The sequence below is a fragment of the Canis lupus genome, chromosome 9 (assembly GCF_003254725.2).
Source record: "Canis lupus dingo isolate Sandy chromosome 9, ASM325472v2, whole genome shotgun sequence".
Lineage (NCBI taxonomy): Eukaryota > Metazoa > Chordata > Mammalia > Carnivora > Canidae > Canis > Canis lupus.
The window spans coordinates 20,535,897-20,558,733 of record NC_064251.1 but is presented as its reverse complement, the minus strand read 5'-3'; the positions used below and the strand labels follow the sequence as shown (position 1 = coordinate 20,558,733).

General features: G+C 49.8%; 1 protein-coding gene across 5 annotated transcripts; it reads left to right on the top strand.

Annotated features, from left to right (window-relative positions):
* Positions 1-883: 883 nt before the first annotated feature.
* Positions 884-14,019, top strand: CD300LG (CD300 molecule like family member g). 5 transcript variants are annotated; one of them, XM_049114031.1, is made up of 8 exons: positions 887-1,101; positions 1,996-2,331; positions 4,872-4,973; positions 5,705-6,002; positions 6,667-6,779; positions 8,535-8,593; positions 11,738-11,839; positions 12,350-14,019. In XM_049114031.1, the coding sequence occupies exons 1-8, from the start codon at positions 1,059-1,061 to the stop codon at positions 12,461-12,463; spliced, it is 1,167 nt and encodes a 388-aa protein (XP_048969988.1). In that variant the 5' UTR covers positions 887-1,058; the 3' UTR covers positions 12,464-14,019. The 5 variants fall into 5 exon arrangements, with proteins under 5 accessions (XP_048969989.1, XP_048969988.1, XP_025296025.1 ...); XM_025440242.3 differs by having other exon boundaries at positions 891-1,101; positions 5,918-6,002; XM_049114032.1 differs by lacking the exon at positions 11,738-11,839 and having other exon boundaries at positions 884-1,101.
* The last annotated feature ends 8,818 nt before the right edge of the window (positions 14,020-22,837 follow it).

The following is a 22,837-nucleotide window of genomic DNA, read 5'->3' as shown; positions in this document are numbered from 1 at the left end:
TCCAGGTATCCCGCTCGACCCAGCCCGTCCGCTTCCCTCCTTTCCTTTCGCAGCGCCGCCCGGTGGCCGAAAGCAGTACTGCGTCCTCCGGGAAGCGACGGCGGAGGAGGGGGCACTGCCCCTGGTAAAGCTTTTGGACCTCCTCTCAGAATACTCGTCTTTTAAATATATAAAATAATATACAGACGCCTAAAAGGAAGCCAATAGTATTGAAGTGGTCATCAGAATATTTTTAAGTGTGTGATAGAGTAATGCATTGGCTTCATCAATGCTTTCAATCACCAGCCCTATTGGCAGACCTGGTAACTAGTTATTTTACACTGAGGAGTACATACGATATTTCGAGTTATTGGCGACAACCCTATGTGCCAATGTCTTATTTTTTTTAAGATTTTATTTATTTATTCATGAGAGCCACAGAGAGAGAGAGAGAGAGAGAGAGAGAGAGAGAGAGAGAGAGGCAGAGACAGGCAGAGGGAGATGCAGGCTCCATGCAGGGAGCCCGACCTGGGACTCGATCCCGGGTCTCCAGGACCACGCCCTGGGCCGAAGGCAGGCGCTAAACCGCTGAGCCACCCGGGCTACCCATGATTTTTTTTTTTTTTTTTTTTTTTTTTTTTTTTTTTTGTGAAAAAGTCACAGGCACTGCAAACACTCACAATGGAAGGAAAAGCTAAATCACTTAAAGGTTCGTAAAAGCCAATATGTAATGTTTTCATGCTTGTACACCTTGAATTCTGCAAAAGACCTTCTGGAGTGCATGGCAGTGGGCATGGTTAAGACCCAAGGGGCACGGGTTTGCGAGATGCGCCTGGGTGGTTTGCAGGGGGTGGGGGTGAGGGGGCGCGGCACACCGCTGGGCGCTTCACCAGAGCGGAGGGTCAGTCGGTAAAGGGAATGGAAGAGGCGCCTCCCTCTGTGCGCCGAGGGGTGACCTCCCCGGCCCCTCCCCCACTTCCTTGTGCAGTTCTCGTGCCCCTGGAGGAAGTTAGAGTCCCCCGTGGCCCCGAGAGGAGCTCCCAGTTCCCGCGTGTGCTCCTGCAGGTCCAGCGCCCACCATGTGGCCCCTCACTGTGCTGTGGGGCTGCCTCTTGCTCCCAGGTGAGATGGGGGCGGGAGAGGGAGGTGGTGGAGGGGCGTGGGGCGCATGCCCAAGCTGGCGGGGAGAGGACCTCCCTCCTGAACCTACTTTTCATTTTTGTGACCCAGCCTCGCCGCCGCACTGGTCCTCAGCCTGCAGAGGGGGCAGGCATTTGCTGTTTCTGGAAGGCAGAGCCAGGTTTTCTCCCAGACCTTTGGGTTCCAAACCCGTCATGGTTAGGTGGCTATGAGGGAGGCTTTACCTCTCTCATCTTTATTTTCCTACTCTGCACCCAGCCTGGAGGCAGACTAGATACCCCCTATGTGGTTGCCATGGCAAACTCTGCAAATATTTCTCGCACCCCTACTGTACCACTCGTAACAATCCTGAGACATAAGGGATGATTCTGTTTCATCAGTTCACAGGTCTGCCTCTTTTTTTTTTTTTAATTTTAACATCAAACATCAGGATATATCTTGTAACTGAAGACAATTGTTCAAGTCGTAATGCTTTTTTAAAATTGTATATAAAATCATGGTGCATCTTACCTATAATTAGCATCTTAAGATCAATAAAATAGGAAGGACACTGTCATCATCAACTGTAATTGGGAAAGCCCAGATGCCCAGAGAGGGCAAGCAACTTCCCTGAGCTCACACAGCTATTAAGTGGCAGTGCTGGGATTTAAACTCTGGGCTGTCTGAGTCTAGAACGTCCCCATCACCACCCTTCATTTCAGTACACCAGATTTAGGGAAACAGCAACAGCCCTGTCCCAGTTTCTCTTGATGGGGAAGGGACCACCAGTTCTTCCAGGCCTGCCGCAGAAGGGAGTGACTGAGAAGGAGTCTTCTGGTCTTGACCCTGGTACTTGAATCCAAGGAGTTCTGACCTCCAGCGCTGCTATGGTTTCAGGTTACAGAGCCATGGTGGGCCCCAAGGAGATCAGTGGGTTTGAAGGCGACACCGTGTCTCTGCAGTGCACCTACAGGGAGGAGCTGAAGACGTATAGCAAGTACTGGTGCAGGGAGCGCGGGATCTTTGTCTCCCACTGCTCTAACACCATCTATGCAAGAGAGGACGGCCAGGAGACGACGGAGGGCAGGGTGTCCATCCAAGACAGCCCCCAGACACTCACACTCAGCGTGACCCTGAGGAAACTCACCCTGCAGGATGCCGGGAAATACTTCTGTGGGGTCTCCAAACTGGGCAGAGATGAGTCTTTCCTGGTCTCCCTGCTTGTCTTTCCAGGTAACAAATGTCTCTCCTTCCCCCAGGTGGGGGACAGGTGATGCAGAGGGGAAGAAGGACAGGTGGGTGGCGATCAGTGTAAGACCCTGTTTCCCCATCGCCAAGAAGTGTAGTGCTTGTACCAAGGCCATCGAGGGGCTCAAGGACTCAGTGAGATGATGCCGGTCAAGCGCTCAGCAGCCACGGGAGAACAGGTGGGGCAGCATGAGCCCCAGCTGCTCTTCTGCGAGGTCCCACCGCGCAGATCTGTGGAACTCCATGCTCAGTGCCTTTCCTCTTCGCCCAGGTGTGGGAGAGAAAGCGCATGGGCTAGGGACAAGATGGACATCCCATGGAATAAAAAGACTCCCTCTTGGGAGTGTGAGATATTCCTGAGGCTTCTGCAGGCCAGGATTATGCATCCCAGGCCCACTCCAAGTGCCCCAGCCGTGGCCACACTGGCCTCACCCTGCTGGTGGCCTCAGCTCTCCCTTCCTGCTTCTCTGTCCCAGATCCTGAAGTCCCAAAGGCAGGTGCAAAGAGGGCCTGGGATCTAACCTCGGAGGGAAGAGCTCATTGAGCTCAGGGACACTAGGGGACTCTGGCTCAGGATAGAGCATCTTTCCGGATGCCCAGAATCCCACCTGGACCCGCTGAGCTGAGAAGAGAGAAGTCAGAGAGGGGCCAGGGGAGTGGGCAGCTGTAGTCTGCCGGCCAGTGAGGGTGAGGCAGGTCTTTGTATCCCGTTTCACAGATGGGGGCCTGAGGCTACAGAGATGAAATGATTTGCCCGAGGTCTCATGGCAGGAGGTGATGAAGCCAGGATTCAAATCCAGGTTTTTTTTTTTTTCTCACTTTGGTGTCTGTTCTTTCCCTCTCCTGGCCCCATGGCTGGGACCCACCCCATCCCCACTGCCAGATCCCTGACATCCGTCGATCTTTATTTTAATTCAAGGAAATAGAAATTAGCTCCCCAAATAATAACAGCAGCATTGTAACCATATTGAACCTGTTGTCCATTATTTACAAGATTATCTGATCTCTTCTGATTCTTATCAGTATTCAGCTTTGTTCTTACCTAGTGAGGATCAATTCTACCTATATTTGAGGCTCTCTTAAATTTTGACCTCATTTATAATCATTTATTTGTGTATGATACATGCATTATTGTGTTATCCTGTGTCAGATGTTGACCTTTCTTGGATGATATTTGGGATATAGAAAATAAAGGCTAATGGCAGTGGTGTGCTGGTGAAGGTTTAGCTGGGGAAGCTCCGATTTGCCATGCTTGCCAGTTTCTGTGGTTTAAATGCCCCCTCCCTCAGCAATTTCCAGCTACTAATGGTTTAATGACCAGCTCACAAAATTCCTGAAGAGTGAACAGTTCGCTCTCCAGAGTTAGTGTGAGCCGTCTGCGGCACACCATTGAATATGGAGAAAGATTAGAATTTCTAGAAAGGCCAAAACAAGACAAGAGTATCCACTATCATTTCTTTCATTCCCCATTGCCTGGAGGCTCTAGGCCATGAGATGTGGACAAAATAAAGAAGTATAAATATCAGAAAGGAAAAGATAAATTCTCTTTATTTGTAGAAGATTTGATCCTTTACTCAGACAAATCAGAAAAAACCTGACCTCATATTAGAAAAGAGAATGATGGGGCCAGGGAGGGAGTCCTGGATGGCACTCCAGCGAGGAGGGGACCGAGGGGTCCTGGGGAGTCAGGGAGCTCGCCAGCTCCAGTGGGTAGGGGGGAAGATCCATCATACCACGTTTGTGCCCCCTGTACAGCGCAGAGAGGCTGGGCATTTTGTCCTCCCAGCCTCTCAGGGAGACCCAGTAAGACATCTACTGGTGCACAATGGTGCGGCATAGGGCAGTGGGAGACCACCGGCAGCAGGCTCAACTTTGGCTACTCGGGAAGAAGGGACCACTTCCTCTGGGGAAGGCGTGGTGGAGAGGCTGCTTTTGAACCAGCACTTGAGGACAGAGAGAAGTGTGTTAGGTGGAGGTGGAGAGGAGAGGCATGGCACCCATGGGAACAGCACGCCAAAGGCATGGAGGCGGGTGGGCCACTCACTTAATTGGGAATAGAGGGCAAATAGAGGTATGGCAGGTGCCGCGGAGGGTGGAGAAGTGAGGCCAAGGCGGTGCACCGAGGTCTGAGTCTAAAAGGCTTTGAAAGACATGTAAGAAGCTCGAGCTTCAGCTTATAGGCAGTGAGGGCCACTGAGTGTCGTGACACAAGAAGTGACGGGATCCAGTCTGTATTTTAGAGATAAAGCAGCGTTGGTGTAAAGAGTGGTGTGGAAGAGCAGGCTGGCGGGCAGGAAGCTAAGGTCTGAGCTGAGGGGGAGGCCAAGGGGACTGCAGGACCGGGGAGACCAGCAACCCACTAGAATCTACCATCCGTGGCTCCTAAGTGACTGGGGGCAGATGATGGTGGAGATCTGAATGGGGTGGTGGGGGCAGGACAGCTACTGGCTGCAAGCCGGGCAGAAAACCTGGCTCAGAGTGGCGATCCTGGCCTCCCCTGAGACCAGCCTCTCCCTTTCCCGTAGGTCCTTGCTGTCCTCCCTCCCCCACTCCCTCATTTCAGCCTCTTGCTACCACGAGCCTCCAGCCCAAGGCAAAAGCTTGGCAAACTCAGCCCCCAGAATTAAGTGAGTGCATGGTTTTTCTGTCTCTCCCCCCACCCCCCTATAAAGCAACATCCCGTGAGTGCCTGCCTGTAGCCAGATACTGCACTCCGTGGCTCCCAGCGCCTGGGAGCTGTACTGTGAGCAGAGGAATCAGGCCCTGGGGGGGGGGTCAGGTCACAAGGCTTAGGGTCACCTAAGCAGCAGCAGAGCCCAGGGAGGAGGCCCAGCCCCACCGGCAGGCTTGTGTCCTGTCTGCTCCACCTGGGGTTGGAGGGGTGAGCAGGAAAGGTAGGCCCTTGGACCCTGGCCTCTGAACTTGTCCCCGCCGCCCTGCCCTGCTGATCCTGTGGCTGTTGAAAGCAGTCAAGGCCTGCTCAGGCAGCGATGGTGAGGCTGGGCGTGTGGTGACCCGAGGTAATGACTGGTCAGGACTGTAGGGGGAGGCCTGTGTGTGCTGCATGGCCGCTGGAATGGGCCATGGAGTGGACACAGGGGTGTGATTACTCAGTCAGCGGGCACCACAAGGGGCTGAAAATTATGCTCGGGTGTGAGGCGTGCCTGAGTTACAGTCAGCTTCCCCACAGTGGCTTCATCTAGGCCTCTGTTTGCTTCCCTGGGTGTCCTTTAGCTGGGGATATTATGAGAATTTGGTCCTGGGGAGGCTAGGGTTCAGGGGTCAAGGGTCAGAGGTCTGGGGATGCTGGGATGCAAGGGTCCGAGAAAGTGCTGAGGCATTGCTTTTGGACTTGTAGCTTCTCCTGGTCTCCACCAAACAGTCACCACAGCCAAGCAGGGGAAGACAGGGGCCTCAGCCTCGGCCCCTACGTTCGCAGGGACCTCCCCATACGGGCGCACAGGAAGCTACCCCTACACAGGAACCTCTCCGCGCACAGGAAGCTACCCCTACACAGGAACCTCTCCGTATGCGGAGACCTCTCCTCATGAAGCAACCTCTCCTCATGCAGGGACCTCCCGCCTCTCCAAACGGCCGGACTCCAGCTCAGCAGAGGACACCACTCTGGCCCCCAGCAGCAGCAGCTCTGTGTCTAGGTGAGCCTCGGATGACCAAGGTCACCTTTCAGGCCATCCCCAAAACACAAGGTGCCTTGGAGCAAGTGAGGAGCAACTCCTTCCTCTAGGCAAACACAGCCCCCTATTAGGGCTGCAGCTTATAGCACAGACTTGGGCCCCATCCGCCCCCCCAGCAGGGCCCTTGAGCAGTGAACAATGGGCACTGCCCAGCCAGCAGCCCTGTTGCTCTGGACACATAGGCCCTCCTGAGGTGGAAGGTCCCCAGCCCTCTCCCCGCACTAGCCTAAGGGGCAGTGGCCCAGATGGCCCTGTGCATCTTGCTCTGGACCGTGTGCCAAGCATGAATATATGTTTTTTCTTACCCCACTGGAGCCCTGGTCTGAAGGATTGGTTCTTGGGGATTATCTATACCTGCACTCAGTCACTGGCTGAGGCTTCCCTGCCTGAGGCATCCAGGTAACTACTGCCAAGTTCAGACCCAGCTGAAAGTGTTTCCTGGGGTAGGTAGTGGGGGCTGGGTGCCTGCCCCCAGGACTGACCAGGTGCCGTGGTCCCTGGTGCCCTCTGATCTCTTTGGGAAAGACAAGGGACATGGCCGGGATGCATACGAAGAATGCTGTGGTGCACAGCATGCCACTGACATCTGCTGACGGCTGCTGGGCTCCTTCTGTCTCGCCCACAGAGTCTCCATCCCAATGGTCCGCATCTTGGCCCCTGTCCTGGTGCTGCTGGCTCTTCTGCTGGCCGCAGGCCTGGCTGCCCTTGGCAGCTATCTGCTCCGCTGGAGGAAGGAAGGTGAGCAGAAGTAGACTGGACGGGGTGGGAGGCCAGGGACCTTGCTGAGACCTGCAGTCCCCCGACCACCCCACCGAGACCTTGTGGGTCAGTGTGTCCATTTGAGATATGGGTACCAGGAGCCCTGCTCTTCCCATCTGAGGGAACCACAGGTCAGTCAGCATTAGGAAAAAGCAATTCAAATGTGCAAATGGGAGAGTGGGGGCTCTTGGCTTGCTCCCATCTATCCAAGCTCATCAATCACTTCTGTCCCTATTGATCCCAGCAAATCCACGTCCAGCCTCTGCAGGTACAGTTCCTTGGGTGACTGCTATGGCCAGGGGTGGAGAGGCCAGGAATAGAGACTAAGCTCTTGAACAGGATAAATGCTATGACCTAACACCTGCCTCGGGGTCTTGAGAGGTGCTCAACTCCTGTCAGGACTTGGCTTCAAATCCCAGCTCTGCTACCTTTTAAGCTGTGTGACCTTGGGCCAGTCACCTAACTTCCCTGAGCCATGGCTTTTTGGGATCACAGATACAGACTACAGGAGAAATAGAACAGAAATAGAATACGAGTTCAGCAGAAATAGAATCCAAGCCACGTATGCAATTTAAACTTCTCTAAAAGTCACATGTGAAAGGGTAAAAAGAAACTAGAGATGTTAATAATATACTTTATTAACTTGGTTATCATCTGGATGTGGAATCAATATAAAAATATTCATGATACATCTTCCAGATTCTACATTTTTTTCCCTGTGGAGCCTTTAAAACCTGGTATAATTCAGAGCAGCCATGCTTCCCGTGTCACCACTTGGATGTGGCTCGTGGCTACTCTGGCAGACAGCACTGGTTGAGAGGGTTGGCCGAAAAATAAATCAGAGGAGCTGCCATGTGCCAGGCATTTTTGTGTAGCTGTTATTGCTTTTATCTCCTCTAATGCTCTCCATACTGTAGCATTAGAAACTACTCATTACAAGTGTCCCCATTTTCCAGGGGGAGAAACTAAGGCAGGGTGTTTAAGCAACTTGCCTTGAGTTTGCACAACCAGGAAGCGGTGGAACCAGGAAGTTGTGTGCCAAACACTCTGCAAATTGGCGGTGTTCTCCTACTGCAGATGGCTGTGCGGGGCGGGGGCATCCTGGGCCTGCCTCTGACTTCTCCCTGTGTGGCCCCCAGGAAGAAATGTCAGCTTTGGCCCTGTCACCACAGAGGAGCCCAGAGGAGCACACAGGGAGGGAGCATTCTTGATCAAGACCTCAGAACTTGTTAGCCCCTTGCCTCTTGAATTGTGGTCCCCAGCTAGTAGCAGCAACGTTCCCTGGAAGCCTGTTAAAAGACCCTCAGGCCTCAACCCAAACCTGCCGAGTTAGAATCGGCATTTTCATAGAATGTCCCAGGATCCTGTAATGTACACTGAGGTTTAAGAAGCAATGATATGATGAGATGAGCACTGGGTGTTATACTATATGTTGGCAAAATGAATTCAAACAAAATTTTTTAAAAAGAAGCAGCAATGACCTTAGCACCTAGAATTACTTTCCCAGCCAGTCTCTGGCCCACACACGGAGATTTCCATGTACCCAAAAAGGCTGAATCACTGCTTTGGAACAGAGCTAGAAGTCCAAGCAGCTTGCCTGCCTGACCCATCTGCTTGCTCCCTCTGGGAAGCCCCCACTCCCAAGTGCAAGTGGGCCAGTCCACCTCTGTGGAGCTTTAGTGGGCTGCTCCCAGCTGCTCCTGGCCTCAGGGTACTCCTGCTGGTCTCTTTCAGCTCACCTGGCCGCAGAGACACAGAGGAACGAGAAGGTCCACCTCTCACATTCACACTCGGTAAGGAAGGCAGCCTGCCGAAGCCCAAGCTCGGATCCCTGTGGGGCGGGACATCAGGACTCCTGGGCCCTGTCTCTGCATTTCCCTACTGCGTTGTCTATGACTGTCCGACAGTCAGGGCTTGCTTCCCATCTCTGGGGGATCTCTGCAAGCCAACAGGGTACAAAGCCAACAGAGTGGCCCTTCTCGCTTTGACTTCCTAGCAGGTGCCAGGCAGGGACTTCCCCAGGCTAAGCGCCCTCCTATCCCACCCACACCCCCCATCCGCTGCTTTAAGAATCAGAGACTGTCAGAGACTGTCAGAGCTGGATCCTAGGGATCTTTGGGCTTTGGGAGGGCTGCAAAACCACAGGTTCAGGACACAAGCCCCACCTGCCTCGCTTCCCCCACCCACACCCCCCAGCTGTTTACAGAGATGCCTCCACTTCATTCTCTTACTTGAGAGGGCAGGAAAGGGGAGCTGCCATTGCCTTCTTTCCTGGCGCCAGTGAGGACAAAAGACTCAGGCCCCATCCCCCTGGGGAGAGGCTAGGGCAGGAATGGGGTTTTGGGCTTTGGTTTAGGAAGCAGCTGTTGTTGTCTCAGGAAGCCCAGCAAGGCCAGAGGCAGCAGACAGGAGTGAGATAAAGGTCATGGACGCAGATGGGGAGGGGGGCTGCCACTGTCCTCCAGAGACCAGCGTCCTGACTGTGCAGGCTGTGCATCTTAGGGCACATCCTGCCCTCTAAAAGGGGGACGGGGCGGGAGGGAGAACCTCTGTGCTGTGCTGCACTGCTTGGGGAGGCCCAGCAGAGACCACCTACACCAGCCCCTCTGCCCACGCTGCCGCCACCCTGCCCACCCAGGAAGGGCTGCCTGGGACTGCTTCCTGCCTGCCGAACCTGTCCCTGTCCCAGTTCACGTGGGAGGGGCAGGAAGGGATGCAGGGCCTGTGGCCCCAGGGGCTGGGAAGGGGGCTGACCCCTTGCGGGGAGGGTCAGAGACAAGATGCTGTGAACATGACCAATCGAGAGCTTTTGGCATATTTCCTTTTTGGCGCCTTTGTAGTTTTTAGAAGAGTCTGCAGGTGGAATTTTAAGGGTTTGGGATTTTCTTTGCCCACATTCAGGTGAAAGAGGGAAGGGGGCATTCTCCTGGCTCTGCCAGAGAGCCCCAGGGGGGTGTAAAACTCAGAGGGAAGTATGAGGGCCCAGACTAGCATTTCCCTTGTCCAGAGAGCTATTTCAAGAAGCTCTCATTTTACTCTTTAAGGAATACCTACTGTGTGCCAGGGGCTTTACCCATGTCACAGAACCTTCATAACTCCTGTACGAAGTAGGTGCTATTATTACCCCCTTCTTACAGAATAAGAAATAGAGGCTCAGAGAGCATAAGTAATATGCCCAGAGAGACCCATCCTGAAAGAGGCAGAGCTGGGGAAACTAATCCAGTCTGTGAGGCTGGCAGCAGTGCCCTGTGCCTCTCCCACTCTGCCACATCGAAGTGTGGAGGGTTTGAGGAATGGAGCCACCTGCTCAGCCCAAGACTGTTCCCCTAGACTCAGAAGAAAGAACTTTTCTCCATCCATGAACCTGGGATAGCAGGGCTCCTGGAACAGCGCAAGTGGGAGTACTGGGCTTCCCTGATCCCCTGCTATTTTTCTAGCACCTAGACACAGAGGCTCTCCTAATACGTCTTGTATATTCAACAACACAGAAAATGCCTCCGCAGTTGCTGGAACAGCCCATGGCCCATGACGTGGGTAGAGGGACCAATGAGGGACCCACTCTGCCGCCCTGGACGTAGCGTAGTGGTCCTGGCCACTGCCTGCATGTGTGGTTTGGTCTCTGCCCCATGAGATTCTTTCCTCAAATTCAGTCACCTGGGAGCAGGGGACGCTTCTGTGGCTGCCAGTGGTCAGCGGTCAGCAGTGGCTGCGTTGGGGCCAAATCAGAAAGCTGTTAAGATGGGATGAATGGGGAATCGACCTGACGCCAGGAGTCCTGATCAGGCCCCGGCTCTGCTGTGTCCTCACCATAGGCAAGGACTAGGAGAGACCAGGGCCCTGACTGAAAGTGAAGTCTCCTTCCACTCACCCCACCCCATTCCCTCATCACCTCGTCCCCCCAGCCCCAGCCCTGCTGAGGATTTCTGCTCTGATTTTCAGCTTTTCCTGTAAGATGGAATGTGTCGCCAGAGAGGGCTCAGATGTCCACCTCTGCCCCACCCCCTTCAGCTAGGGCAGTGATAGAAGCAGGTGCAGAGGGGGCAGTTAGGGGACGAGCGACATTGAAACAAAGGGAAGTGTGCGGCATGCCCTGCCAGGATGGTAGCATGGGATTGGAAAAGAGCTTGGGTCTAAGGTCACATGGTCACGAGTCCTAGTGGCAGCTCAGCTACTTGGTAGCTGTGTGACATCTGGCAAGTTACCTCACCTCTCTGAGCTGCAATATCCCCATCTCACGGAGTTGTGGTTGGGAAATCATGAGATGAGACCCCAGTAGATGTCCAGAAAACAGGAGCCTCTTTGTCTTCAGTGCCCATCGAGCCACGGGATTTGCCGGCGGGGACACCTGGGAGACTTGCCTGGGGGCCCCGGCCGGCTCCAGCCTCTTCTGCCCCACTGCTGGTCCCGAGATGGCTCCTACTCACCCTGGACTACCTACCTCTCTTTGCTTGGCCTTGGCTTCCTTATCCGACCTAGAAGAGGGTGCTCAGGCTTATGACTTATAAAGAATTTTTTCTCTGTGGTTTGTTATCTGGTGAGCCTTTGAGGTGTTCGACGCTGCCCTCCCCGGGGCCTGCCAGGAACTTGCAGCCTGCACATTCTTTCTGCTTTAAAGATAGAAGTGACAATAGTGAAAATGAATGAATCATTCCAGGAGCTCCCAGGTGTCGAGCAATAAAACATTACCACAAATGTTCGTGATAACCTTGAGGGTAAAATTCTTATCCCTATTTTACAGCTGGGGAGACTGAGCCTCAGAGAGGTTAGTGGGTGCCCAAGGTCACTCTGAGATGTAGGAAATAGGACGGAGGGGCTTTGACTCCACAGCCTGTGTTCTTCCCCCTATCCCGTGCTCTCCCGTGGCTCCCCCTTGCTGGGGCGGGTGGACCATCCCTGCCACCAGGAACGGGGCTGTTCTGACCAAGTCTCTGTTTCAGCCGCTGGAGTACCCCGTGATCAACCCCACAGGGCCTTCTGGGCCTCACGCCAGCCCAGAGCCCGCCGCCAGCCCATGCACAGAAATCCAGTGCCTCAGCCAGGTGTGAACAGAGGGCGCCGGGGATCTGGAGTCACCTACCCTGGCTCCTCTCTGACAATGCAGGGAAGTGATGGGGGGGCCTTTTTCCTCAGCATCCGCTTCCAGAACACTGCCCCTTGCATCCGCCCACCTACGCCCACCATAACCATAGGCGCAGGCCATTTCATTCGGGAGTCAGGACTCCCGAACTTACATCCTCATTTTCCCATCCAGAAAGTTCTTGAATAGTTTGGTAGTCACAGTTTAAAGAGCTCTGGGCTGGCAGGATTCCAACACTTGCAGGCAAAACCTAGCCAGAGGCCATGAGGGTGTTCTGGGGGTGTCCGGGAGGAAGATGTTTGGAAAGAGGTGAGGGCATGAATCAGAGTTTGGGGGTTCTGGGAAGACCTTGTTGGTCTGTGCTCCTTAGATGGACAGAGGCCCAGAACTGTGGGAAAGGCTGGGGTGGACCCTACCTGGAGACCCCCGGCTGCGCTCTGCTTTTCAACCCCTGACTGCTTTTTCTTTGCAGAGTTCAGAAGAAAGTGAAGCGCCTTTGCAGGACCCGGAGGAGAACATCATCCCAGGGCCTCCCCTCCACATGTCGGAGGAGGAGCTCTGCTTCTCAAAGTTCATCTCAGTCTAGCATGGCAAGAGTGCCCCCAGGCCAGCCTGCCGGGAATCTGAACGGCTAGATTTGCACTAACTCCAATCAATTTCCGCTATAGCTTCAGAGTTCACCTGCCAGGCCCCAGGCTCTCCCCCACCCTCCCCAGGCTCTCCCCAACCCTCCCCAGGCTCTCCTCCTGCACACCCAGCCTGACCTGGAAGCCTTGGCCAGCCCCAGGGGGTGGCCTCACAGTTCCAGTGGGGAGACTGGGACCTCCTCAATATGTTCACATCCCTGGGCAGGGTGGGGCGGGGCGGGGCGGGGCGGGCAGCCTCTGGAGCTCGCCAGAGCCAGGCAAGGCTCAGGAGATCTGGTCTGAGTTTGTATCTGCTACAAGAGATCCCTTGCACCGGGGTACCCAGCAAAAGACCCCCACTTTCTTCTCCCTTCCATCCTGACTCAGCACCACTTTCTCCTGCATAAGTGTGCAAGGAGGAGGAGGAAGAGCATGCCAGGGGATAGACAAGGTTCTGATTTCTCAAAATGTGACTGCATCCCACTCCTTCAGGAAGCTAGTTAAAAATGTGATTCCTGGGCTCTACACCATCTCTGGGGCTGGCCCCACAACTCTGCATTTCTAACAGTGTCAGGTGGCTCTTATACTTGAATTTGAGAAGCAGTGGGCTCAGGTTCATCCAGTTTAGAGGCTACATTTGGTGTGTGGGGTCTCCCACCTGCTCCGCCTCCCCCCCCCACACACACACACACACAATAGGGGCTGCTCTGCCCACGACACCATGACCCAGTTGGGGGCTTTCCTGGGCCCATCCGAGTCCAAGCCCAGGTTAGGTGCACCTTGGAAGGGGTGAGTCCAGGACTGGCAGGGAGGCGTTGTCTTTCCCAGCTCCCCACCCAGCCATGCATCCTAGGCTTTGGAAGGAGGCTGGAGAAAAGCTTGGCTCCTTCCTCATTGAGAAAGGGTTAATTGCCTGTGGGCTGGGGTTAGGGAGGGATTGAAAAGTACTGGGTGCAGGTGGGTGTCTACAGGGCTAGAGAGAGGAGACAGGGCAGGAACCCAATGATGACCCTGAGGCTGGTCCCCTGGAGAGGGAAGGGGGAGGGGATAGAATAAGAAGACTGTTCTTTTTTTTTTTTTTTTTTTCTCTTTTTCAACTTTCTTTAAAAAGTGAAATGGGTGGTTGCTCAGTATACAAAAGTTAGAAATCCAGGCGGAGGAGGAGAAGAAAACTCACTCAGGCTCACCACTCCTCCAGACCATCACTGTGATCACTGCGGCATTTTGTTGCATTTCTTTTCCTTTTTTTTCCCTTCACATCATTTACTGGTGTTCTCTCTTACAAATTATTTTGCATATACAACTTTAGATCCTGCTTTTCCCACTTTAATGCTTTTTAAAAATTTTTTATTTGTAAGTCATCTCGATGCCCAATGTGAGGCTCAAACTCACAACCCAATCAAGAATCACATGCCCCACCGACCTAGCCAGCCAGGCATCCCCCCACTAATTCTTATAAACATTTCTCCATATTTTACCAAACTTTATAAATAAAATGTTTATCAGCTCTGTGATATTTCCTCACTGTGCTTCCATTTATTTCAATTCTCTTTCATTCGATATTTGTTTCTATTTTTGCTATTATAAATAACAGCATGGTGAGTCTTTACACAAGGCTTTATTTGCATTTGCAGACTTCTTTAAGAAGGATTTGTGTGTGTGGAAGTGCCAGGTCATAGGGTGTAAACATTTTTGAAATTACTTATACCCATTGCTTCCTTAAATGACAGAACCAATTTCACTCCCACCAGAGCCTTCCAACCAGCATTTCTCAAAGTCCTCACCAGCCTCTACCCCTGTCGCTGTGGGTATGGCAGGAGAAACCACTCAGGAATGCCCCTGCAGTGAGCCTAGAGGGCTGGGCAAGGTAGAGCAGGTCTGATAAAACAAGGGAAACTCTCCAGAAAGTGCCATCCAGCACCCCCCAGGGCCCCAGGGATGGGTAAGCTCTTTTACCTTCTCCGGTGTGAGCTCTGGGGTCTCTGCCTGGCATCTGGGCAGAGTGTATGCCCAGATGTTGGAGAAGGTAGGGAGCAACAAGTCTTAGTGGTGTCAGACCCCAAAAGTTCACCCTGTGAAAAATCCTTCAGGGGAGGGTGGTAAGAACTGGGGCTGCCCAGCGGGGAAAGAACCTTCTTGTCCTCTCCACCTGTCACCTGCTGCAGCCAGGGCTTCCTGGGGACCAGGAAGTGGTCAGCCAGGTCATCCCACTCGTATGCTTTGCCTATTTTCAGACCATGTGCCAACTAAATAGACTGATACCTTTTGAGAGGCACAGCTCTCTCCAAGGCAACCTAGGATTGGCATCCTTGGGATTCCAAGTTTTCATGGATTTATCAGATACTCAAGTACCCTCTGTAGACATTTGTTCACTCCCTTCATGCTCACTGTTGTCACTGCGCAGGCTCAGTTGTGTCTTCCAGGCAGGTGAGAAAGACCGCTCCTTTACCAGTTGTCACTTTGCAACCCCTCATCTTGAAACACCTTGTTTTATGTTTACACACCAAAATACATAGACTGCTCTTCTACTTGTCTACTTGATATTCTGTGGTCTCACTCCTGGCCATGAACTATTTGGTTTTCTTGTTTGATGTAAATTCTTATATATGTGAATTCATGCCTTTCATCGTTCTAGGATATTCTCCTCAAATGTTATCTGTGCTCTAACATTTTTAATCTCACCACTGACCAGAATTAAATTTTTCTAGACTCTATCACTGCCCTCTTTAACCTCTCCCTCCTCCTCATCTCTTTGTTCTGCAGTCTATGTACTTTCTTCCAGTTTAGTACTTCTCAAACTTGAACATGCCTACGAATCACAGGGAATCTTGTTAAACGTCAGATTCTGATTCAATAATTCTGGGTGGAGCCCAAGAGTCTGCATTTCTAACAAGCTCTCAGGGCTGACTATGCTGCAGGTCCAAGTACTTAGGGGACAGCTTTCTGATTTACTAATCTCTATGCAGTTATGTTTAATTGGCTGTTAAAACCCCCACACACACACACACAATTAGTTTGTATTTTCATCCTTGTATTTTTTATTTCTAAAGTTCTGGATGATTCTTTTTTAAACTTAACTGGTCATCTTAGAGTCCTGCTGCTTGTTAATTTTTGTAATGCATCTTTTATTCCATTAAATATTTTATACACACACAGTTAGTTTACACTTTGTGCCTAACATCAAAAGTCCCTGGAGATATAAATATGCAGTTGTTTATGTTAACTATCACGCGTGGTGGTTTGTTCCTTTGTATTTTGTGGTCTCACAGTGTGAGCTCATGTTTGGATGACTTCCATCTATGGATTTTAATCTGGGGGGTTGAAATCGATGATACCTTCCCCCAGAAAGGATTTGTATTTGCATCTGTCAGGGTCCAGGATATGTATCATCTTGGAACTGAGTAGCCCCTTCCCAGATCCCTACTTTACCAGAACTTCAGGATCCCCCTGGCTTTATATTTAATTTTCCAAATGTGATGCTAATATTGTCATCTGCCTTTTAGGGTAACTCCACCTTTCCTGTCCACTCACCATGCCTCTTGGATATTTCCCTTCCCACAAGCTCAGCAACACAATAAAACTTGATTTATGTGCAATCTCATTGTTTAAAAGCACACTGGTACCTTGTTCACCACTCTCCCTAAAGTGATTCTGACTCCCATTTCCAGGCACTACATAAGTCCCTTAGATCTTTGTGTGAGTGCACAAAAAGGACAAAGCCCTCTGAAACAGGATTGAGATTTCATTTCTTTCTACTCTGATGAGAAAAGACTCAGGGAAAGATTTGATTCAAGTTAGAAAAAAAAGATGGCATTTCTTACATCAGCATGTGATAAAATAAAATTCACAATCACCACATCAGAATAAATGATAATTCTTAAACTTAAATAAATTCAGTTTAACGATAAACTTTCTGCTTTGTTCTTAATTTCCTCATATTGTCCCAGATGAAATGGTCCACAGATCAGTGCTTGAGCCTCTACTGCATAGTAGGAGGGCAGGTGTATGGGCAACTACCAGGAGAAGATCTGTTTCTGAAAGGAAGACCACGTCTTAGGGGAAAAAAATGGGTGAGGTGGGACTTACATGCTTAGAGAATTTGTTAAATTGTCAGGCTCTATGCCAAGACTTGTGAAAGTGAAAAAAGAGGGCAAACATATAAGCCACATCCAGATGCTGTCTCCATGGCCCTTTCTCCTTCCTAGGCAGGGACGATGGTCAGAGGGGCACACTCATGCCCCATACCTGCCACATCTGATTCCCAGACTGCACTGTGACCCCAGCATGGTCTTTTTTTGAGGACATTTGGCTGCTCTCAGGAGCTGGATTCCTGCCACCCAAGAGATGTCCTTCACTAGGCAAGTTCAGCAGACCTCTATAATCATCAGCTTTGTCTTCTGGCAACCCTCCGCAGACTGTCAGGCTCAGCCTCACTTTGCAATAGCTTTTCTCCTTGATTCTTTTTTTTTTTTTTCTCCTTGATTCTTTAGCATAAAATAATTTTCTGATTTACTGAAGGCAAGAGTCCTGAAAGTGGCTCTCAATCTGTTATTTTATAACTATTACAGCCATTATTGAAATTACTAAGTACTTCAAAACATTCCTGTAGTGGACGGGATCCATTCCAGGTGTGCAGCTACAGCTGGGAGTGTTTGCGTGTGTGTCTGTGTTTAAAGTTTCATACCATTTACTAACTGGGGCCAAATTTACCTTTATCCTTTTGTATTGTCCCAGAAATATCATACTTCCAGATGCTTCTAGGTCCTTTATCATGAATGCATGCTGAAAATTGGCTAAGCCAGCAGTGATAAAAGGAATTAAGCTTCTGTTAGCTAACCCTAACAGGTTACAGGGTTCAAAGCTTATGCACACAGGGTCCACCTCCGTTGTGTAAAATAGGGAGTCACACTGTATCTTATAAGACCCTCTCCTGTTCAAAAGTTCAAAGACTATTGCCCAACTGGTACATTTTTAAGGGAAGTAAATCTCAATAAATGTACCTCAGTTAATTGTATTCGTTTGTTCAAAGAAATGATTTAGGGTTGATTCTAATTGTACTAAGCCTTGTACCGAAGGATAAGAGAGCTTGACCTCTGCCCTCCAGGAGCTCTGGTTATTGGGTTGAGAGGAGCAGCCACATAAACAATGCCACAGTGTCCTGAGGAGTACACAGGTTCTTGGAGGGTCACAGAGAGAATGAATGGCAAACACGTGCAACTATGAATTTGGATCTTGGGAAATTGCTAAGAGGCTTGCCCAGGAAGAGATATGTTTGGAAAGCAGTTGAAATAGGGCTTCAAGGCAGCCCTGATGGTGCAGTGGTTTAGCGCTGCCTGCAGCCCAGGGTGTGATCCTAGAGACCCGGGATCGAGTCCTACATCAGGCTCCTTGCATGAAGCCTGCTTCATCCTCTGCCTATGTCTCTGCCTCTCTCTTTCTCTGTGTCTATCATGAATAAATAAATAAAATCTTTAAAAAAAAAAAAAGGAAGAAAACAGGGCTTCAGAGTCTCAATGCATAAGTGAGGCCGTGCATATGCTGACTGCAGAGCTCATTTAGCAGAGAAGAAACACGAGCTGAAAAAGGCACGGCACAGTTGAGATTGGCTTAGAAGATTCTCATTCCTTCCTGTTCTCTTGCCCCTCTTTGGAGAACACAGCTTCATTCTCTGCGTTAAGTAAGTATGTAAAGACAGGGCACCTGGGTGGCTCAGGTGGTTGAATGTCTGCCTTTGGCTGGGGTTGTGATCTTGAGGTCCTGGGATGGAGTCCCACATCCGGCTCTCTGCTCAGTGGAGAGCCTGCTTCTCCATCTGCCTCTACCTGCTGCTCCCCCTGTTCCTGCTCTCTCTCTGTCAAATAAATAAATACAATACCAAAAAAAAAAGTAAGTATGTGAAGATACACCTCAGCCCCCAGATAGGCCAAAATAAGGACCCTATTCTATCCCAGCAATTCTAAGTTGTCTTAAGTATAGCCCAAAGCCAAAATAGGCTGACAGACTAAGGGCAATGGGTGTTCCCTTATTAAATTAAAAATTTGTGAATGGGGGGAATCCCTGGGTGGCTCAGCAGTTGAGCGCCTGCCTTTGGCCCAGGACATGATCCTGGAGACCCAGGATTGAGTCCTACATCAGGCTCCTTGCATGAAGCCTGCTTCTCCCTCTGCCTGTGTCTCTGCCTCTCTCTCTCTGTGTGTCTCTCATGAATAAATAAATAAAATCTTTTTTTAAAAAAATATTGTGAATGGGGCAGCCTGGGTGGCTCAGCAGTTTAGCGCTGCCTTCAGCCCAGGGCCTGATCCTAGAGACCTGGGATTGATCGATGGATCGAGCCTCACATCAGGCTCCCTGCATGGAGCCTGCTTCTCTCTCTGCCTCTCTCCATGAATAAATAAATAAAATATTTTTTAAAAATTGTGAATGGAAGGTAGATGAGAATTAGGTGATCTGTGCCTTAAGCAGAAGCTCCGCTGCCCCACCCTCGCCTTACACACACACACACACACACACACTCAGATGAGGCTTCCATAGTGGGCACCAAAATTCAATATCCCCAATACCAAAATGCCAATTGTTTTTCTTTTTTTTTTTTTTTAAGATTATTTATTTATTTATTTATTTGAGATCAAGAGAAAGAGAGAGCACGAGCCAGGAGTGTGGGCAGAGGGAGAGGAAGAAGCAGGCTCTCCACTGAGCAGGGAGCCCCTGATGCAGGGCTGATGCAGTGACCCTGGGATCATGATCTGAGCCTAAGGCAAATGCTTAAGCAATTCAGCCACCCAGGTACCCCCAGTAGTTTTTCAATGTGAGATAAGCATTCATTCATTTGCTTATCAAACATTACCTTAAATTTGAGAATTTACTCCAGCATCATAGCCTCTTGGAAATGCTTTGTGACGCCTCCTCAGGCTTATCTGATCAAAGAGCAGTTTCTTGGGGCTCTGTGCTCTTTTTTTTTGGGGGGGGGGGCTCTGTGCTCTTATCACAGCATCCTGATGGAGACTGCTGTCCTCTCTGCTCCCTTAGACTCTAGGCCTCTGGATGTAGGGACAATGCCCTATTCAATGATGCTCACAAGATGGTGTTGAATTAATACTTAAGGTTCCATGCCATAATTTTTTAAGCAACTGGATGATTTATTAGAAGATGTAATAGAGGGCAGTTCCAGTAGCCCAGCGGTTTAGCACCTCCTTCAGCCCAGGGTGTGATATGGAGATCCAGGATCAAGTCCCATGTCAGGCTCCCTGCATGGAGCCTGCTTCTCCCTCTGCCTGTGTCTCTGCCTGTGTGTGTGTGTGTGTGTGTGTGTCTGTGTGTCTGTCATGGATAAATAAATAAAATCTTAAAAAAAAAAAAAAAGATGTAATAGAAAAATAAATAAATAAAAAGACCCTGTTCACAATAGCAACCCCAGTACAAAATACTCAACAAAATGCAGGGCATCTGTGTAATGAAACCCAATGAGAGATCTAATCCAAACTTTGAGATTTCACGGATCAATAACACTTCCAAAATATATTTTGTCAGCTTATACATCCATAAACAAGAAAAAAATTCAGTATCTCATCCTTTTTATAAAAAGAAGACCGTTAAAATGGTTAAAACCCAAAGAGTAGGGTGGGAGTAGAAGAATCTTGGGATCAAGGGCAGTCCTTTTGAAGGAAAGAATTTTGTTTTATAAGAAAGTCACAGTGCTCTCCTTGGTATCAGACCGTTGCTGGCTGGAGACTATGCCAGTCTGACCAGTGCTGCTTGGCAGACAGGTATGTGGGGGCCCTGGGCTGGAAGGAGACCCAAGTAAAGGGGAGACAGACCGTGGTCCTGCAGGAAAGACTGAATGAAGAGTGAGAATTCTTCCCAATGAATGAATCACCCAATTTCATGCAATTCCAGCTAGGATCCCTATAGGAAAAGGGTGTACTCTGAAAAAAATGATCCTAGAGTTCATTTTCTAAAAAAAATAAGAAAATATTACTAAGAAAAATATTACTGATCAAAAGAGTAATTGGAAACCTTCTTTGCCAGAAGGTAAAACATAGAAGTTTCTAAATAATTAAAATCTTGATATTAGATTAGATTAGATTAGATAAATAGATCAATGGGACAAGCTAGGTAGTCCTCCCTGCTCCCTTACACAGCCTGCTAGGTCTCTCCCAGAGCTGTCGGGTCACCACCAAACCCAGTCCCCAGGGAGGAGGGGCCAGAGCTCAGTAAGCTTTAGGCTGTTGATACCCTCAACCACCTGAAGTTGCCTGGATTTCTTCCAGAGTTGACTCTGGGGATGGCAAGATAGCCCACACGCCCCCCTCATGGTTCCCTTTTTTATCCCATGTTCCTCCTCCAGCAGTGCCTTCCTCGCCTGAGTGTCCCCACCCAGGACTCTATCAATCCCCTTCCATCTTTGGGAGGCAGCACATGGATAGAAAGCGCCAGCCTGAGAACCAGGAGTCCAGGGGTCTGTTCCAGCTCTGCCAATGACTTTCTGTGTGACATTGGACAAAGCTCATCACCTCTGTAGGTCAGCTACCCAACTATAAGATGATTAAGAATCCTTTCTGCCTTACTAACCATATGCTATTGTGCCAGGAAGGGAAAAGAATTTAAAAAAAAAAAAACTGGTAGCAGAATTCATTTTAGAAATTCAACTCTTATGGATCCCTGGGTGGCTCAACGATTTAGCGCCTGCCTTCCACCAGGGAGTGATCCTGGAGTCCTGGGATCGAGTTCCATGTGGGGCTCCTTGCATGGAGCCTGCTTCTCCCTCTGCCTGTGTCTCTGCCCCCTCCCCCCCGTGTCTCTCATGAATAAATAAATAAAATCTTTAAAAAAAGAAAAAGAAAAGAAATTCAACTCTCTTTAATAGGATACTATCCAGATGCTAATTTGGGGCTTAAAGGAGAGTTCCTCCACTCCCAAAGATATGATGAAAATAGATGAGCAGTGGTTGAAACTTGGCTACACATAGTATCAGTTGGAGAACTTTTTTTTTCACTTGGGGAACTTTTAAAACATAGCTTCTGAAACTCCACTCCTAGCCTAGTGGAGGCTGGCTAGATTCTGTTTCCTCTTCCTGAGTACCAAGGAAGACTACATTTCCCAAGCTCCTTTGCAACAATCCAGGGCCACGTGACTAGATTCTGGGCAATGGAAGCGGACTGACTGGCCTAGTCCATAATATTCCTGAGTAATTTCCTACATTCTATTCCTCTTCCATGACACCTGTGGAGCTTGTTCTTAAAGATGGTGATGTCAAAAATGGAAAGAGAAAAAAAAAATGGAAAGAGGCTAGATCCCTGAGTCATTGAGAGGAGTGCCACCTAATTCCCATCAAATATGATGTGAGCAAGAAATTAATAATAAAGCTGTGTTGGGGACACAGGTGGCTCAGTTGAAGAGCATGCGACTCTTGATCTCAGGGTCATGAGTTCAAGCCCCACTTTAGGTGCGGAGATTACTTAAAAATAAAAACCTTAGGGATGCCTGGGTAGCTCAGTCAGTTAAGCATCTGCCTTTGGCTCAGGTCATGATCCCAGGGTCCTGGGATCGAGCCCCATGTGGGGCTCTCCTACTCAGCTGGGAGTCTGCTCCCTCTCTGTCTGTGCTCACTCTCAAATAAATAAAATGTTTTTAAAATCTTAAAATAACAGTAACAATAACAACAATAATGATAAACAACTATGTTAGTTATAGTAATCAGCCTTTCCAGAACTTCTGACTTAATAGATCTGGAGTAGAATCCAGGAAATTATTTTTTCGTTTGTTTTTTAACCCTCAGGCAATTCTAATGGGCAGCCAGGATTGAGAACCACTAGATTAGGACAAAGATACAAGCGTGGGGTTGCTAGGTAAGATCATGACATATCCATTTTCCAAGGACACCTCGGAGACCGGAAGAAGGTGGTTCAAAAATGAGAGGAAGAGGGGCGCCTGGGTAGCTCAGTTGGTAGAGTGTCCAACCCTGGATCTCAGCTCAGGTCTTAATCTCATGGTCGTGAGTTCAGGCACTGCATTGGGCTCCACGCTGGGTGTGGAGCCTACTTTAAAAAAAAAAAGATGACATGAAGAGCAACACAGCAACACGGAGGGAGGCAGGAGCCAACTCCTCAGAAAAATATTCTGTGTGCTGGGAATGATCAGAGAACATTTCAGAGTTAGGGTATTTAATATTCAATTCTAAATTCTTGTCAGACCTGTTAGGTGAGAGACATAAGTCCTTGTGTTGTCTCCAAATCACCAGTGAAGTCGGCCCCACGTTCATCAGGAAATCAAAGAAAGAAAGCCAGTTCCACAGTTGGTAGTTGCGGGGGGGGGGGGGGGGGGGGGAGGGAAGAACT

What these genes read in the sequence shown, in the direction of transcription:
- CD300LG (XM_049114031.1), top strand. Translation starts at nt 1,059, where the DNA reads ATGTGGCCCCTCACTGTGCTGTGGGGCTGCCTCTTGCTCCCAG. An exon ending in ACCTCTCACATTCACACTCG is followed by an intron (nt 8,594 to 11,737) that starts GTAAGGAAGGCA and finishes TCTCTGTTTCAG; the next exon opens with CCGCTGGAGTACCCCGTGAT. An exon ending in AAATCCAGTGCCTCAGCCAG is followed by an intron (nt 11,840 to 12,349) that starts GTGTGAACAGAG and finishes TTTTCTTTGCAG; the next exon opens with AGTTCAGAAGAAAGTGAAGC.